The sequence below is a fragment of the Osmia lignaria genome, chromosome 9 (genome assembly GCF_051020975.1).
Source record: "Osmia lignaria lignaria isolate PbOS001 chromosome 9, iyOsmLign1, whole genome shotgun sequence".
NCBI lineage: Eukaryota > Metazoa > Arthropoda > Insecta > Hymenoptera > Megachilidae > Osmia > Osmia lignaria.
The window spans coordinates 5,467,093-5,484,099 of NC_135040.1; the positions used below are offsets into that span (position 1 = coordinate 5,467,093).

The window sequence follows — 17,007 nt, forward strand, 5'->3', positions numbered from 1 at the left end:
ACACCAGAGTAAGCAACTTAAACAGCGCAATTACTTTGCGCGTCGGTTCGTAGCCGACGCTACCATGGCTGAGCATGCGCGTTGTGCGAGCTCTGGTTATTCGTCGATTCAAAATCAAAATTTTAAGAATCCCTGCTGCCCCTATAACGCCATTTTCCCTAAATAGACAATCTAGAAAGAGTGATATCTAGAGTTCTCTTTGTTTAATCGATATACATGTAGTTGATAAATGGCCGTATTAGGTCTAAAAGGAAAAGATGTATCAAAATAAGAGTCAGGAATCCTTGAAGCATAAAGTAAACGAGAAAAATTTCAACGAACTATCCAAGTTTGAAAGAACAGACAAAGGTGAAAAATCGTTAACCGTGCTCGATGTTGCTTCCTCAACTGATTTGAAGTTCAGATGGTGTCGAAAACCTCATCGAAATTATAACAAGTAACCGTAAAACAAATTATTAATAATGCAGATAATATTATAAGTTGGAAGGAAATCGGGGTATGAACCTTTAAATATGTATACGTTTGAAAATTGTTATACAGGGGTAGAGATGAGGTACCTTTCTTCAAACCACACAAAAAGTTACTCGAAAAGATTGATTACAAACCGGAAGTTCGAGAACCACTAGTGAGGATACCTTTGTTCTAAGAATTTTGTAATTATTTTTATTTAATTATAACGTGTAAAAGAAAATATCTTTATAGACCGGATTTAGCGCTCAGCAAGAGAAAATTAGGAAACAGGTAACCAAGCCTGATCTATCAACCAAAATGAAAGAAGAAAAGGTTTCGGAGAAGGATTTCATCGTACCGAAATTCAAACCAGTAACAGGTAACGTGTTCGTGTGATGAAAATTTAAAAATCTTAGCGCGCATGCGCTATTATACACAAAAGCCCGGACATTTTTTCAAATTATATATAGAATTTTCAAATGTATATAAAAAGTTATCTTCTGTTACTTTATATTTAAAAGGTATAATCAGTTTTTTCTATTACTGAAAGCAGCCATCCTCGAGAGAAAAACAAAGGATCTCGATGCACCTCCGTTGGTCGATCAATTGGAGTTGATTCAGCAACTAAGGGATGATCCTAAAATTGGGTTTTACTACATGGTTTATGCGGTGGAGCAATCATCGAAATATTTTACTCCTTATGCATTAAAGTTAATATTTATTTTCTGAATCGCGTGCAATGTAAAAAACGCAGCTAATGAACACTAATCTGTTTCAGAGTCGTTCATTATAAAGACGTAGGCGATACTTACATGACTATCAGCGCCAGTGGCGTAACTCAATACAGTCCAGATGAAATGAGTTTCACTCCTATTGAACAGTGGGAAAGAGAATACATGTTTTATTTGAAATTACTTAAAGTAATTGATACCATGATTTAAGTTGTAGTTAAGCATGGTTCCCGTTGAGATCTTTTTCTTTCTCTTATTTGCATTCGTAGATAAGAACATTCATCGTGTTTCGAAGGTGGAAAGCTTTCTACGTTTGGAAGAAATTGATTACGTATAAAAAGTTTGTCGAAGCAAAGAGTTATATAAAAGAGAACCTCTTCACATCCGATCCGATTCTTAGTAAAGCTCTTCTCGAAATCAAATCGATGTGCTCGATCTTTCTTGATTCGAGTTTCTTCGACGATAATGTTATCGAAAAGTTTTTGCTTTTTTATTTTGTAGAAAAACAGGTAACCTTTTATCATATGCATACAACGAACAACATGGTATCCTTGAAACATCTTTTTATTTCAGTTCACTAAACTGGAATCACTTAGAAATAAGTTAGACGAATTTAGAAATTTAGCATTAGATATTGTTAATAACGCGTGTCTCGGTGCTCTGTTGCTAGCTGGTTACACACCCGATGACTCTAATATAACGATAGAACAAACTGCATACGGAAAACTGGGTATTTTGCACAAGCGTTAATATACATATTTTGCTATCAACATTTTCATACGTTTATTTGGGAACTTTCACTGGATTTTATAGGCGAGTTTAGCGCTGTTAAATTTAAAATGCCAAAGGACGGTATTCTCAAAATGAGTTACATCGAGCAGGCGCGAAAGAGAGAAAAATGTTACCGGCTTTCGTGGTACGTTGGTAATTTATTTTTCGCAGAATCTACGTTTTGTTTAATAAGTTTTAACATATTTATAAAAGTGTATTTTATTATACAGCTTTATTCATTTAATCGATTACATGCAAACTAACATGATGCATAATCTTTTATTAAATACCTATCAAGAATTTGTAACGGCTTTGGAGATTCACACGAACTGCTTACCAAATTCTGATTTATTAAGTGACGACGTTATTGATGTTCCTTTAACAGAAAATCGTTCCGCAACGAATCGTATTCAGGTACATATTTCATTTCCATGATAAATTTCAAGTTACCCTCGGATGGCCGACATCAAAATACGCCCCCTTAATCCACGTTTGTTACAGTCACCATACTTCGTGGTGGATTTACTAATTTTGCCATCTTCAGAGATCGTCATAGACCCATCCGAGAGTATTTTCCGTTTTGTAATAAAAACCATAGAAAACATGTGGGAGGAGAATTTGTACGCTATCAAACCTCTACTGTCCGATCAATTTTTCCATTCCTTCACGAGGTACAATAGATTTGATTTTCATCAGAAGTAATTTACTAAATGGAAATCGTAAGATTTAATATACATTTGTTCGAGGCCGATGATCAATCATAAGATAGAGGAGCGTATTTGTGGAAATCCTCCAGAGATGCAGATAGTTCTTAAACAGGATCCATTCTTGAACTCTTTGAAAACTGAATTGGAGCAGATTCTGGATATCAATTTTGATGCTGTGAAACAGTACAGTCAACGATTCAAAGAAATCCAGGAATTCTATCTCGAAGATCTGACGTTTGACGAAAACGTTATTCGAGACAATCGAGACTGCAAATTATTCCGAGACTGGAGCATCCGTTACAAGCATGAGATAGATCTAATCCGTAAAGTGATCGATTTTCAGCCATTAGGTATGTTCTTGATTCAACTGGAAAGATTCAAGAACGCCGCTGAATTAGCCCCCAGAGGTAAATTAGGAGTCATCGAAGCTGTTATGCCTGGGTGAATATAATTGTTAAAGAAGAAATTTTATAATCTGTCATGCTTATCCTTTTTGAAAATATTCTACGTACCTATTAGATTAGGAAGAAGCAGAGTTGAAACTTTATTAACGACAACAATTGACGCTATTAATTATCTGGAATCTCATCCAGTAACGACAGAAGAATACGTGGAGTACATACAGTTCGTAGATAAAGCTAAGCAAGACGTGGACGAGATGGAATCTCAACTAGATTATGTGAAAGAGCTATACGATACAATGGAAGAATTTGATTTTCCTATACCATCTATGGACATGGCAAACTATTTGGTACAAATTCTCTAACAAACACCTTCGAACATACAATATCACAATCATTTTTAAAACTTTATATTAATGGTACGACAGGGTATTGGAACTCATTTCACGAGCTTACGGTTAGCCGTAGAAAATAAGTTAGAGGAGAGACCTAAATTGATCAATAAATTCAATGCTCAGCTTCATAAAGATATCACGGCATTGAATGAACAAATATCGGAAATTCATGAGGAAATAATGGTATGGGAATGAAATATATTTTTATAGGTGTTATCATAATGTTTGTTTCTTTCTCCTTAATAGCAACCTTGGCTTTTGGATTATGAAAGCAATGTAGATGCTTGTTTGAATACATTAAAAGAACTCGATGCACGATTAAAAGTCTGTGCAACTACCGCAGAACAATATCGAGCGTATCAAAAAACGTTTAAGGTGTCGTATCAATTTTCCAATGGGTGCGATTCATTAACATAATCAATGCATTGCGTTTTTTTTTTTACAGCTCGAACAGACGAGATTCGACAGTTTAGACCAAGTAATGAACGAATTAAGGTTACGGGTTTTGTTATGGGAAAGTCTGACTTCGTGGGAGGAAGCTGTTTTTGAATGGTATGCAGGCGACTTTGACGCCTTGGACGTCGAACAAATCACCTCGTTCACGATGCAAACCATGAAAAATATCATTCAACTGGAGAGAGGCTTGCCGTCGAACAATATTCTACCAAAGTTGAAAGAGAACGTTGAACGGGTCAGAAACAAATTACCGATTCTTGGATACTTGAGAAATCCAGACTTAAGGGAGAGACATTGGAAAAAGATCGAGGCTGTATTAAACTATAAGTTCAAACCGGACGAGAAGAAAACCTGGACTTTGTTTGAAAATCTTGGCGCATTCTTGAAACCCAATGAACTGATGGAAGTTGCTGCAGCAGCTAGTTCTGAAGCTAATCTGGAGAACATGTTGAACAAAGTCATTAACACGTGGGAGACTCTGAAATTTATCGTGATACCTTACAGAGAAGGGAAAGACGTTTTCATCATGGGCACCCTAGAAGATGTTCAGACAGCAATGGATGAAAGCAACATCAATCTACAAACTATCATGGCATCCCGTCACGTTGGTCCTATTCAACCCGTGGTCGAACAATGGGTCAAGAAATTGGATCTATTTACAGTTACCCTAGTACGAGACGTTTCTTAAAGAGACTTTGCAAGCATTAATTAATAGTCACTAATTTACGTTTTACATGTTTTCAGGAAGCATGGCAATATTTACAACTAAACTGGCTGTATTTAGAGGCAATATTCTCTGCTCCAGATATTCAGCGACAGCTTCCAATGGAGGCAAAGTTGTTCATCGAGGTTGATAGATTCTGGAAGGATCTTATGAGACGAACCTACAAGGTTTGCAAAGCATCGTTGTATAATATATTTCGAATTTACTTTGATTAATAAAATCTTGACTGTATAAATAATTTTTAGGCTCCTTTAGCTATGCCGGTCGCTACTCATCCAGGCTTGTTAGACTTGCTCGAAGAAAATAACAAAATGTTGGACGAAGTGTTGAAGTGTTTGGAAGCTTATCTTGAGACCAAACGGGTAGCGTTTCCTCGATTCTTCTTCTTGTCGAATGATGAACTTTTGGAAATCTTGGCTCAGGTATCGATCGAAAAGGAAAAGATTAAAGTTTAATGTTTTTTCCTAAGTTTAATGTTTAATGCATACGTAAAACAGACGAAAAATCCACACGCAGTGCAAAGACACTTGCAGAAATGCTTCGACGCGATATACAGACTGGAATTTGCCACGAAAGAAGGTGATAGTAACGCAGAACCAGAAACTGTCTTAACGACAGACATTGTTGCGATGATTTCACCAGAGGGTGAGAGAGTTCCTCTTGGAAAAGGTCTAAGAGCCAGAGGTAACGTGGAACACTGGCTAGCTCGAGTCGAGGAAGCAATGTTCTCCACTTTAAGAAAAAGAATGAAAGAAGGAATCAAAGACTTGGCAACGAAAGGACGTGAAGAGTTTCTATATATGCATCCTTCTCAGGTTATCCATCTATTCTATTTATAAATGTGTCTATAATAAAAAGGTTTGTTTGCTGAAAATAAAAAATTAATATTTTACACCTACTCTCCTCTTATCCTTTCCAGATAGTCCTCAGTGTGTCACAAATATTTTGGACTCGAAACATCCATCTGATCCTGGAATCAAGCGAGAACGTACACCATAAGATGAGAGGGTTCGAAGAAAAATGTTACTCTGTTCAGTACTCTTTTGAGATTTTTACGAGTATTACTAGTGACCTTTACAGAATCATTTTTTTCAACCAATCTTATAGGACTTAAGCGAATTAGCAACAATGGTAAGAGGAGAATTGCCGAAATTGATTCGCGACGTTATAATTAATTTAATAACGGTAGATGTACATGCCAGAGATATTGTCACAACTTTGGTTGAAAACAGAGTATCATCCAGGTAGCAATTCGGCTACTGTCAAATGCTAATCTAATTATATTATTTCCTAATTTATGTATATATTCTAGTACGAGTTTTGATTGGATGAAAGCATTACGTTATTACTGGGAGGATGAAGTGGATAATTGCTTAACGCGTATGAGTAACGCTGAATATTTGTACGGGTACGAATATCTCGGTGCTCAGAAGAGACTCGTTATAACTCCTCTCACGGATAAATGTTACCTGTGCCTTATGGGAGCCCTTCAACAAGATCTAGGTAAAAGAACGATGAATTTTGATAAAAGTAACAGTATAAATGTAGTTGTTCAAAAGGTGGTGCTCCCGCTGGACCGGCAGGTACAGGAAAAACAGAAACTACAAAGGATTTGGCAAAGGCAGTTGCTGTTCAATGCGTGGTATTTAACTGTTCCGAAGGACTTGATTACAGAGTACGTATTTTCATTGTTTTTTATTTTTTTCTTAAATAATCGAAACGAAACAATACTTATTTCATAGATGATGGGCAGATTCTTTTCTGGACTAGCTACCTCTGGTGCCTGGTGTTGTTTCGATGAATTCAATAGGATAGATATCGAAGTGCTTTCTGTAATAGCCCAGCAATTAATTACAATTAGAAATGCGAAACTTGCTAGAGCCGTCAAGTTCATGTTCGAAGGAAGAATGATAAAATTGGTGATGTCCTGTGCGACTTTCATCACTATGAATCCAGGATACGCCGGTCGTACCGAGTTACCAGATAATTTAAAGGCGTTGTTCCGACCGTTCTCTATGATGGTTCCAGATTACAGTGTGTTTCATAAAACTTGGTAGTGAATTTTAAATTTTTAATAAAAAAAAAAAAAAAAACAATTTCTCTGTTATAGAACTAATCGCTGAAGTCACTTTGTATTCGGAAGGATTCGAATCGTCGAAAACGTTATCGCAAAAGATGACTCTGATGTACACACTCAGCAGCGAACAACTTTCGCAACAGGATCATTACGATTTTGGAATGAGGTTCTTTTTTCTCTACATAGCCATTTATTCACATAACAATTGTTTGATTTCTTTATTCGAACATACATTTCCTCGTTTAAGAGCTGTAAAGAGTGTGCTAGTAATGGCTGGCAGTCTCAAACGAAATAATCCTGATAAACCAGAAGATGCTGTTTTAATTAGAGCTCTACGCGAGAGCAATATCCCAAAGTTTCTACACGATGATGCTGAATTGTTCGAAGGTATTGTGGGTGATCTTTTCCCAGGCATTCAAATCCCCGAAGAGGACTATGGTATTCTAAGAGAAACTGCTATCAAGGTAATCGATAATTTCATAATGCGTACTTTCTTATATTAACATTCATTATTGTAATTGAAAGTATATTTTTTAGGTGATACAAGAAGCAAATTTACAACCAGAAGAGTGCACTATAACAAAAGCTATTCAATTACATGAGTGCTTGCAAGTAAGGCATGGTGTAATGTTGGTTGGACCAACTGGTTCAGGAAAGACCAGCGTTCTTCGAGTAAGTCAAATACCATTTAATCTCTGTTCATAATAATGAAACTTAATTAAAGACTAGCATTTTTGTTTCAGACTCTTGCCAATACTTACAATAGACTCCATCAAATGGGTGTACCTGGACCATGTTATCAGCATGTCCACATGTACGTGATTAACCCAAAAGCAATTACAATTGGTGAATTATATGGAGAAGTAGATCTGATGACCAACGAATGGCGTGATGGACTAATTGGGTCCAAAGTCCGTCATGCTTGTTCCGTAAGTAGCTATCGCGAAATACAACGCTTTGATGTAACAAAATCTAACAAACATTTTAAACGCTCAGTTCACCACAGAGGATCATCAATGGATTGTATGCGATGGTCCTGTCGACGCTATATGGATAGAGAACATGAATACCGTCTTGGATGATAATAAAATGTTGTGCTTGGCAAATTCGGAAAGAATCAAATTTACCCCGTATATGCGTATGCTCTTTGAGGTGATGGATCTTGCTCAAGCATCACCAGCCACAGTCAGTCGTTGCGGTATAAAGGATATTTCATGTTTTCTTTAGCGACCATGATTGTCTTTAAGGTCTTCAATTCTTTTGCATTTTTCAAGGAATGGTATACGTGGATCCTATTCAATTAAAGTGGATGCCCTACGTAAAGTCGTGGGTGGTAACTCTTCCGGAAGACAGCGTCAAAGCTGAATACCAAACACAAATTATTAATCTCTTTGAAACGTATTTCGACGCGGGACTAGTGTTTTGCAGTAGAAATTGCACCTACCCAATCGGTCAGGTAAAAATGCGCTTGCTTATTGTTCAAAAATTAAAATTAAACTTTTCTTAACGTTTTCACTAGGTCGACATTAGCAAAGCAACTATGACTTGCTCGCTGATAGAGTGCATTTTAAAAGAACCAGAAGCGATAGAGAGAACTACGGACAAATCACGGATTAAAATGTTTTTAACTCAGGTGTTCGTTATTGCTTACCTTTGGGCAGTCGGTGGAAACGTTGTCGATTCGTCGCGAGATGCATTCGAAGTTTTCGTTAAAAAACAGTTTGAAGAAAACGAGGATGCATAGTAAAAATCTCAACATCGGACGAGTTTGATTTTTTATGTTTAATTGTAAGAATAAATGAACATTTTCGCATATGATTACAGCTTACCGTCGACGGATTTGTGGGATTTATACATGAACGTTCAGGCCCATCGATTAGACATTTGGCAGGATATAATGCCAGAATTTCTTTATGACAGTGATGTACCGTTTTTCGATATTCTTGTTCCAACAGTTGATACAGTACGATTCGGTTATGTCATGAAGAAACTAGTCAAGGCAAATAAACCTGTATTTTTTACTGGAGATACTGGTTAGCAATATTTTATTCGTATGTTTCTCTTTAAATAATTTTAGCGCTGAAAATTGTACACCATACTTTCACTTTATAGGAGTTGGAAAATCAGTAATAACAAAAGTAGTATTGAAAAGCTTAGAAGAGAGTCACGTTTGGGTGCCGATCACGTTAATTTTTTCAGCCCAAACGAGCAGTGGTCGAACGCAAGAGATTTTGGAATTAAAGTTAGAGAAAAGAAAGAGAACTGTTTTAGGGGCTCCCATTGGAAAACGAGTCTGCGTGTTCGTTGACGATGTCAATATGCCAAAATTAGATACCTACGGATCTCAACCACCTATAGAACTTCTCCGGTATTATTTTAATCGCTTTAATTAATTAATTCAATGAATTACGATTAAACATTGTTTGATTGTTAAATTATACAGCCAATTGTTAGACTTTCGTGGGATGTATGATAGAGAAAAATTATTCTGGAAAGACGTGGAAGACGTTGTCTTTGCAGTGGCTTGTGCTCCTCCAGGAGGCGGTAGAAATCCATTAACTCCAAGATTTGTCAGACACTTTGCAATGCTACTGATTCCACCACCTACAGAAATATCTCTTAAAGGAATTTTCAAGTACCTAAATGTTCATGTAACAATACCGAAGTAAATTTGGCTTGTAACAAAATTAATTCGTTAGGGCGATTATAAACGGTTTCCTGGAAGATTTTGTAGATTCAGTTAAGCAAATAGGAGACAAGATAGTGAACGCAGCAGTTGACGTGTATGAAAGAATCGCAACTGATCTTTTACCTACTCCAGAAAAGAGTCATTACATTTTTAATTTGCGTGACTTGTCGAAATGTATTCAAGGTATCATGCAAGTGGACGCAACAGTTGTCAAGCAACCCAATGAGATGTACAGGTACATTTATAATACATTGTAAGCAATTACGATAATCATATAGCAAGACTTAAAATTATATGATGTTACTAGACTTTTTTATCACGAATGTCTTCGAGTTTTTCACGATCGATTGATCAACCTGCAAGATAAGAGTTACTTTTATAAACTTCTAAACAATATATGCGCTGGTACGTTTGGTATCGAGGTAGTACGACTTCCGGATCAAGAGATCATCGAGAAACCACCTTTACTGTTATTCGGTGATTTCATGGCTTTTGGAGCAGCGAGGGAGCAACGAATTTACGAGGAACTTACAGAGATTCCAATTGTCAAAAGAACTTTAGAGGTACCTGTTAATTATTCCACTACAGATCAATGCATATTGGAGGTATTTCAAAATTGTAGGATTACTTGGAAGATTATTGCTTCTCCGTTGGAAAAGAAATGCAAATGATATTCTTCATGGACGCCATAGAGCACGTTTGCAGACTAGCAAGGATTCTTCGATCCGAACGAGGCAACGGATTGTTGGTCGGTGTTGGTGGAATGGGAAAGCAAAGTCTCACAAAATTAGCGTCTCATTTAAACGGCTATAAGTTTGTAACACATATTACCCAGATCGTATCTTATAAAATAGCAGCTTCCAGCGTGAGTCAGAAGTTCTTGACTAGAATAATTAATGCCTTCAGGTGTTACCACATCGAAGTAACTCGAACGTACGATAAAAGTTCATGGCACGAGGATCTGCGACGTTTCTATTTCGATCCAGGCGCACATGCTAAACACACGACATTTTTATTCACCGACACTCAAATTGTGCTGGAAGAATTTTTGGAAGACATCAATAATACTCTTAATACTGGTTGTTTTATCTTGATATTTATCTAACAATATTGCAGTAACTAAAAACGGGATGCTTTGCAGGTGAAGTACCAAATCTGTACGAAGCGGATGAGCTTGAAAAAGTTATCATAGCTACGAGACCTGCAGCGAAAGAGGCAGGGATCGGTGAAACAAACAGAGATGGAATTTATCAGTTTTTCATTGGAAGAGTCAGAAATCAGCTTCATTTGATGATTTGTATGAGTCCTATAGGCGATACATTTAGGTCAGATTTGGTTCATATGTTGCTGCCATATAGCGATAAGTATTACGAGTTTAATTTATTCTTAATAGACATCGTTGCCGTATGTTTCCATCATTGGTAAACTGTTGCACTATCGATTGGTTCACAAAATGGCCAAGGGAAGCCCTGCTCTCAGTAGCAGAAAATTCACTACAGATCATCGTACCAGATGACTCGAACAAACTTCTGGCCCTTAGTAACATTTGCGTATTAATTCACGAGGTATCTTCAAGATGATTATTAAATGAAAACACTAAACTTGAAAGAAAATCCTATAAAATTACAGCAAGTGGAAGAGGTAACAGTCCGATTTTTCCTGGAAATGCGTCGAAGATATTACACCACTCCCAGTAGTTATTTAGAACTCTTAAAACTATTTCTAACCACATTAACTAAGAAGAAAAAAAAAATAGAATCATTGAAAAGTAAAATCGCTAATGGCCTAAACGTAAGTCAATATGAAAATGGTGTTTGCTGAAGAAGTCAGAAGGTAATTATTTTTCATTATTTCGATAGAAACTCCGCGAAACTAACGAAATGGTCAGTGTAATGAAAGAACATTTAGTCGTCCTTGCCCCAAAATTGAAAGCAAGCACAGACGAAGTAACAAAATTGGTCAAAATCCTCTCGAAACAGCAAGCCGAAGCTGACAAAGTGAAATACGTGGTAACAGCTGAAGAAGCGATAGCAAAAGTACGATTGATATGTAAAAAGTAATCGGTACAACAACCACACGGATTATAAGCTAAAACGATTCACTTTTATCAGGCGAAAGCCGAAGAAATGGCCGTTTTAGAAGCTGACGCTAGACAAGACTTGGAAGCAGCAATGCCGGCTTTGCTGGAAGCTCAACATGCACTAGAGACTTTAAATAAAAACGATATCAACGAGATTCGTGTGTTCAATCAGCCACCCCATTTAGTCCGTTTCGTTATGGAAGCAGTCAATTTATTATTGGGTGAAAAGTATGTTTTGTTAGGCAATCAAAAACTGAATATTTTCATCTTTAATCTCGAAATTTATGTTAGAACCGATTGGGCAACTGCCAAGTTAGTCCTGAGCGACATACGCTTTCTTGATCGTTTGATCACGTACCCTAAGGAAGAGATAAGCAACAAATTGCTTACTAAATTGCAATACTACGTCACTCATCCAGAATTTCGACCAGACTTGGTGGCCAGACAAAGCAAAGCTTGCAAATCGATGTGCATATGGGTGAGAGCTATCGATGGATACGCTAAGATTTATAGAGTGGTCGAACCAAAGCGTCAGAGGTAAACCGTATAAAATATAACATCATCGTGTATATTTAAGTTAATAATTACTCCCTTAGGTTGCAAGCAGCTGAAGAAGAACTGCGATCGATCGAGGAAGAGGTGGCTTTGAAACAGAAAGAACTGGCTGAAGTGGAGGACAAGATTAAACGATTGCAAGTACAGTACGATACAGCTGTGAAGAATTTACAGAAGCTCGAGTCCGAAATGGAACTTGTAGAGGCAAGATTAAACAGGTCAGGAAGACTTACATCTGCGCTGGTAGATGAACGAATTCGATGGGAAGAAGCGACACGTGTATCTATGATGAAAATTCGATTCAAAATAATGATTACATATTATGGAACATAAGACTATAATTATAAAAAACTTTTCAGGGATTTGACAGGCAAATGGTCAATCTGACTGGTGATATATTGGTTGCTGCTGGAGCACTCGCCTATCTTGGTGCTTTCACAAACGAGTACAGAGAAGAATTGGTACAAACATGGTTGTCCAACTGCAAAAGCTACGATATAAAGACCACAGAAAATTATAATCTTATTACAATATTAGCTGATCCCTATGAGATTCGTCTTTGGAATACCCATGGTTTACCGAGGGACAAAGTCAGCACGGAAAATGCTATCTTTGTAACGCAAGCAACGCGTTGGCCTCTGATGATTGATCCTCAAGAACAAGTAATTGCAATCTTGCGAGTCAGTTATTGCTTTATAATTAAAATACAATATTATATATATTTGTTCAGGCGAATAGATGGATACGAAACATGGAACAAAATAACGATTTAAAAATGTGCAAACTGACTGACGCTAATTTTACAAGAATATTGGAAACATCTATCAGACTTGGAATGCCTGTACTACTTCAAGAAGTGGGAGAAACGTTGGATCCAAATCTGGAGCCCATCTTACTTAAACAAATTTTCATTCTAGTACGTATATTTATTGTTTCATAGAATCTGAACTATGCAAAACGACAATTATTTACATATAACTGTTTAGGGCGGTAGAGCGTTAATACGGTTTGGCGACACAGACGTCGAGTATGATAACAATTTCAGACTATACATCACAACGAAACTCGCAAACCCTCATTATTTACCCGAAGTTTGCATCAAAGTAACCGTCGTCAATTTTACTGTGACCATAGGTGGCCTCGAGGAACAATTACTCGCGTATGTGAATTACATCAGTATCTATAAGTTTCCCGTTACTTTACATTCTGAGTTGTTATTTTGATGATATACAGAGACGTTGTGCGTCTCGAAAGACCAGATCTTGAAGCAATGAGAAACGATTTGATAATGAAGATCAATGCGGATAAAGGCCAGTTACAGAACATCGAGGACAAGATACTAACATTGTTATACAGCTCAGGAGGTAATATATTGGATAACGAAGATCTGATAGAAACTTTAAACGACAGCAAGGAAACATCCGAGATCATCGCGACAAGATTGATAGAAAGCGAGGCGACTGAAGAGAAGATATCAATTGCACGTGAAAAATATCGGTCAGTTGCGAATCGCGGATCAGTTCTGTACTTTGTCGTAGCAAATCTTGCGGATATAGATCCGATGTATCAATTTTCATTAAAATATTTCAATCAGGTAAATAATTACCGAAGATTTTCACGTTGATAATGGATCACACGCTAATGTTTTACTTCTCATTCCAGATATTCAATACAGTAATAGACACGAGTGAAAAAGTAGAGAATCTGCAACAACGTTTGCAGATATTACTGAACGAAATAACGTTAGCTATTTATACGAATGTTTCGCGTGGTTTATTCGAGAAACACAAATTGGTGTTCAGTTTTATGCTCAACATTGCTGTACACATTAATGAATTAATCGTTTCCCAGGACCAGTGGAATTTTATGTTACGTGGTGCTACACATATCGCCACGGTATTTTTTTCAGTAAAAAAAAATCGTGGTTAATAATTCATCAATGTTTATGTGATTCATATTGTACAGGAAGAAATTCCGGATTATCCAACGTTAACTACTCAAATGTGGTCTTGTGTAAATTACCTGGCTAATAACTTCCAAACTTTTAAAAACATTTTAAACGATGCATTCAAGAAGATTGAATTAACTCTTGGATATTTTAAAACGGTAACACGTTATTTAATTTCAGTTACAGTCATATAATCGAGCGATTTCTTTTAGGAGATCAATGTGATTCCTACGAATCGAAACGTAGCTACATATAATTGGGATAATGCGTTAAGTGATATCGAGAAATTAATGTTGTTGAAAGCTTTAAAAGAAGAGCAATTGATTTTTGCGGTCACGGCGTATGTGTCAAAGAATCTTGGACAAAAATTCGTAGAATCACCTATGGCTTCGTTGCAACTTCTGTGTGTAATTTAATCAACCTTGTTTTTTGTACATACAATAAAGCAATAAAACATTACTCACAATGTAATTTCTATAGATTTGCAGATACATCGAATAAAATACCACTGGTGTTCATACTCACAACCGGATCAGATCCTTTCAGTGGCTTTCTAAGATTTGCAAACGAGATGGGTTTCTCTGACAAATACGACTCGATCTCTTTAGGACAAGGACAAGGTCCTGTTGCAGAAGGACATCTACGAACAGGCCTGATTGAGGGGAGATGGGTATTTTTACAAAATTGTCACTTGGCCACCTCGTGGATGATCAAAATGGAACAGCTTATACTGCAAATTGCCGAGGAACCAGAGGGTGTAATTCACACTGATTTTCGACTATTTCTAAGTTCCATGCCGAGCACATCTTTTCCAGTGTCTGTGCTTCAGAATTCGGTCAAAGTTACAAACGAGCCACCTAAAGGTCTGAAAGCCAATATCAAACGAGCGCTGTATGATTTAGACGATCAATTCTTCGAAGAACACCGTAAGGAAGAATTACAAGTCTTTTATCAGAGTGTTACAAAGAACTTATCAAATGATTTTAAGCTTTCCTAATTCTCTATGTAGATTTAAAAGAACACTGGCGCAAAATTATATTTGGAGTTTGCTTTTTTCATGCTATCATTCAGGAACGGAAAAAGTTTGGACCCTTAGGATGGAATATTCTTTACGAATTTAACGATAGCGATAGAGAATGTTGCTTGTTGAATCTGAAAATATTTTGCTCGTACAATCTGATACCTTGGAATGCATTAATATACACTACAGGTATGATATACTTGCTACTATAAAAAGAAATAAATGCAGTTAATATTTCCTGTATCTAATTTAGGCGAAATCACGTATGGAGGTAGAGTGACGGATAACTGGGATTTAAGATGTATGAAGACTATTCTAGATATGTTCTTTTCCCCCAAAATCTTAAGCACCGGTAAGACACTTTAAGCAGAACCATTTTAATGAATTGTATCACGATATCCAATAATACAAAACATTTCAGATTACGTTTATTCACAGTCTGGAAAATATTACTGTCCTGTTTACGAAACTTTACAAGAATATAAAGATTTTGTAGAAACCTTTCCGATCATCGATGATCCAGAGGTGTTTGGAATGCACGAGAATGCAAACGTTATCTACCAGGTACAATGAAATAAATAGCATCAAAATCAATTGTATGTAATTAATGATCATTTTTAATATGTAAAGTTGAAAGAAGCACAATTTATTTTAAACACTATGTTGGAAGTTCAACCTCAAGAATCCGCTACTGATCAGGGTAAATCAAGTTCGGATATAGCATACGAAATTGCGGATATGATCAAAACCAGAATTCAATTAAAAATAGATTCCACGAAATGTAATCCGAATCATTTAATAGTAAGCAAACAATCCAAATTAATGTAACGATTGGTCATAAAACAGATAATATCATTATCCGTTTTTTTACAGAGAGATTCGATGGGAAGACTTCCATCTTTGACTACTGTTCTCGTTCATGAAGTGGACAGATACAATATATTACTAAAGAAAATACACACATCGTTAGAAAATTTACAACGAGCTATCAAGGGTTTTGTTGTAATGTCTGAAGAATTAGAAAATGTCTTTGTGGCTTTTGTTAATAATCAGGTTTTACTATCAATTTTCGACCTACTACTTCGCAATAACGAGTCCTTTTTAACGTTATGCTCGTATCAAACAGGTACCAAAAATGTGGCATAATGTAAATGTTTATCCATCTCTGAAGAAACTAGGAAGTTGGATAAAAAATTTGGAACTCCGGATCGATTTCATTCAAGTAGAAATATTTTAAAATTTCAAAAAAAATGAATAACTTTTTCAATAATTATTACATGTTATAGATTTGGTTAATCGATACAAAACCTGTTTCTTTTTGGATTTCGGGCTTGTCTTTCCCGCAAGGATTTTTAACTGGTATGATGCAAACTTGTGCCAGAAAATATAACACTCCTATTGATCATCTGAAATTAGACTTTATTCCTACCAAAGTTGTACTTTATCAAGAAGATGTTGAAGAAAAGCACAAAGAATTTGAGAAAGAGGTCTGATATGCTGCATAAACTGCTATTAAATATCTACAATGAAAAAAATGATTACATAGTATATATAATATTTATAGGTAATAGAAGTATATAAGAAGTTAAAAGTTCCAAAAGATGGTGTCTTAATACATGGACTATTTATTGATGCTGGTAGATGGGATTTTGAATCTATGCTTTTGGTAGATGCAAATATAGGTAAAGTACCTTACAGTATAATGTTTTTAAAACAATACATTGTTTAGAAAAATGAATTAAATGATTTACTTTAGGTGAAATGCATCCAACACTTCCAGTTTTGCACATAAATCCAGTATTAGAGCTACCAAAAAATGATCCAAGATATGTTTCTCCTCTATACAAAACTGCTGTAAGAGCAGGTGTATTATCTACAACAGGGCATAGTACAAATTTTGTTGTTGCAGTTTTACTTCCATCTGCAAAACAACAATCATACTGGATTTTAAAAGGAACAGCCCTTTTGATTGAAATCATAGACTAGCTCCTTTTTGTATAAA

The 17,007-nt window shown here is 36.2% G+C and overlaps 1 protein-coding gene across 1 annotated transcript; it reads left to right on the top strand.

The window, feature by feature from the left end:
- The first annotated feature begins 46 nt into the window (after positions 1–46).
- Positions 47–16,991, top strand: Dhc16F (Dynein heavy chain at 16F). Its single transcript, XM_034334906.2, has 61 exons — positions 47–436; positions 541–625; positions 703–829; positions 1,004–1,160; positions 1,229–1,370; positions 1,451–1,690; positions 1,755–1,911; positions 1,995–2,097; positions 2,183–2,366; positions 2,454–2,623; positions 2,699–3,100; positions 3,179–3,410; positions 3,489–3,638; positions 3,702–3,830; positions 3,901–4,581; positions 4,656–4,802; positions 4,881–5,057; positions 5,133–5,450; positions 5,555–5,665; positions 5,743–5,879; positions 5,948–6,138; positions 6,195–6,310; positions 6,378–6,669; positions 6,746–6,878; positions 6,960–7,176; positions 7,250–7,384; positions 7,456–7,641; positions 7,709–7,910; positions 7,987–8,168; positions 8,232–8,455; positions 8,537–8,745; positions 8,825–9,080; positions 9,156–9,347; positions 9,412–9,636; positions 9,709–9,964; positions 10,024–10,214; positions 10,308–10,480; positions 10,543–10,726; positions 10,795–10,966; positions 11,031–11,192; positions 11,261–11,437; positions 11,513–11,709; positions 11,773–12,018; positions 12,078–12,315; positions 12,396–12,698; positions 12,767–12,952; positions 13,023–13,195; positions 13,270–13,630; positions 13,699–13,932; positions 14,002–14,142; positions 14,197–14,387; positions 14,465–14,910; positions 14,994–15,194; positions 15,259–15,357; positions 15,427–15,569; positions 15,636–15,806; positions 15,879–16,058; positions 16,132–16,227; positions 16,292–16,492; positions 16,570–16,687; positions 16,762–16,991. Exons 1-61 carry the CDS (start codon positions 258–260, stop codon positions 16,989–16,991), a joined length of 12,258 nt encoding a protein of 4,085 aa, XP_034190797.2. The 5' UTR covers positions 47–257.
- The last annotated feature ends 16 nt before the right edge of the window (positions 16,992–17,007 follow it).

Coding starts and splice junctions, on each gene's coding strand:
- Dhc16F (XM_034334906.2), top strand. CDS start 258: ATGTATCAAAATAAGAGTCAGGAATCCTTGAAGCATAAAGTAAACGAG. Junction 5,451..5,554: donor TATATATGCATCCTTCTCAG/GTTATCCATCTA, acceptor TATCCTTTCCAG/ATAGTCCTCAGTGTGTCACA. Junction 14,388..14,464: donor ATGGCTTCGTTGCAACTTCT/GTGTGTAATTTA, acceptor TAATTTCTATAG/ATTTGCAGATACATCGAATA.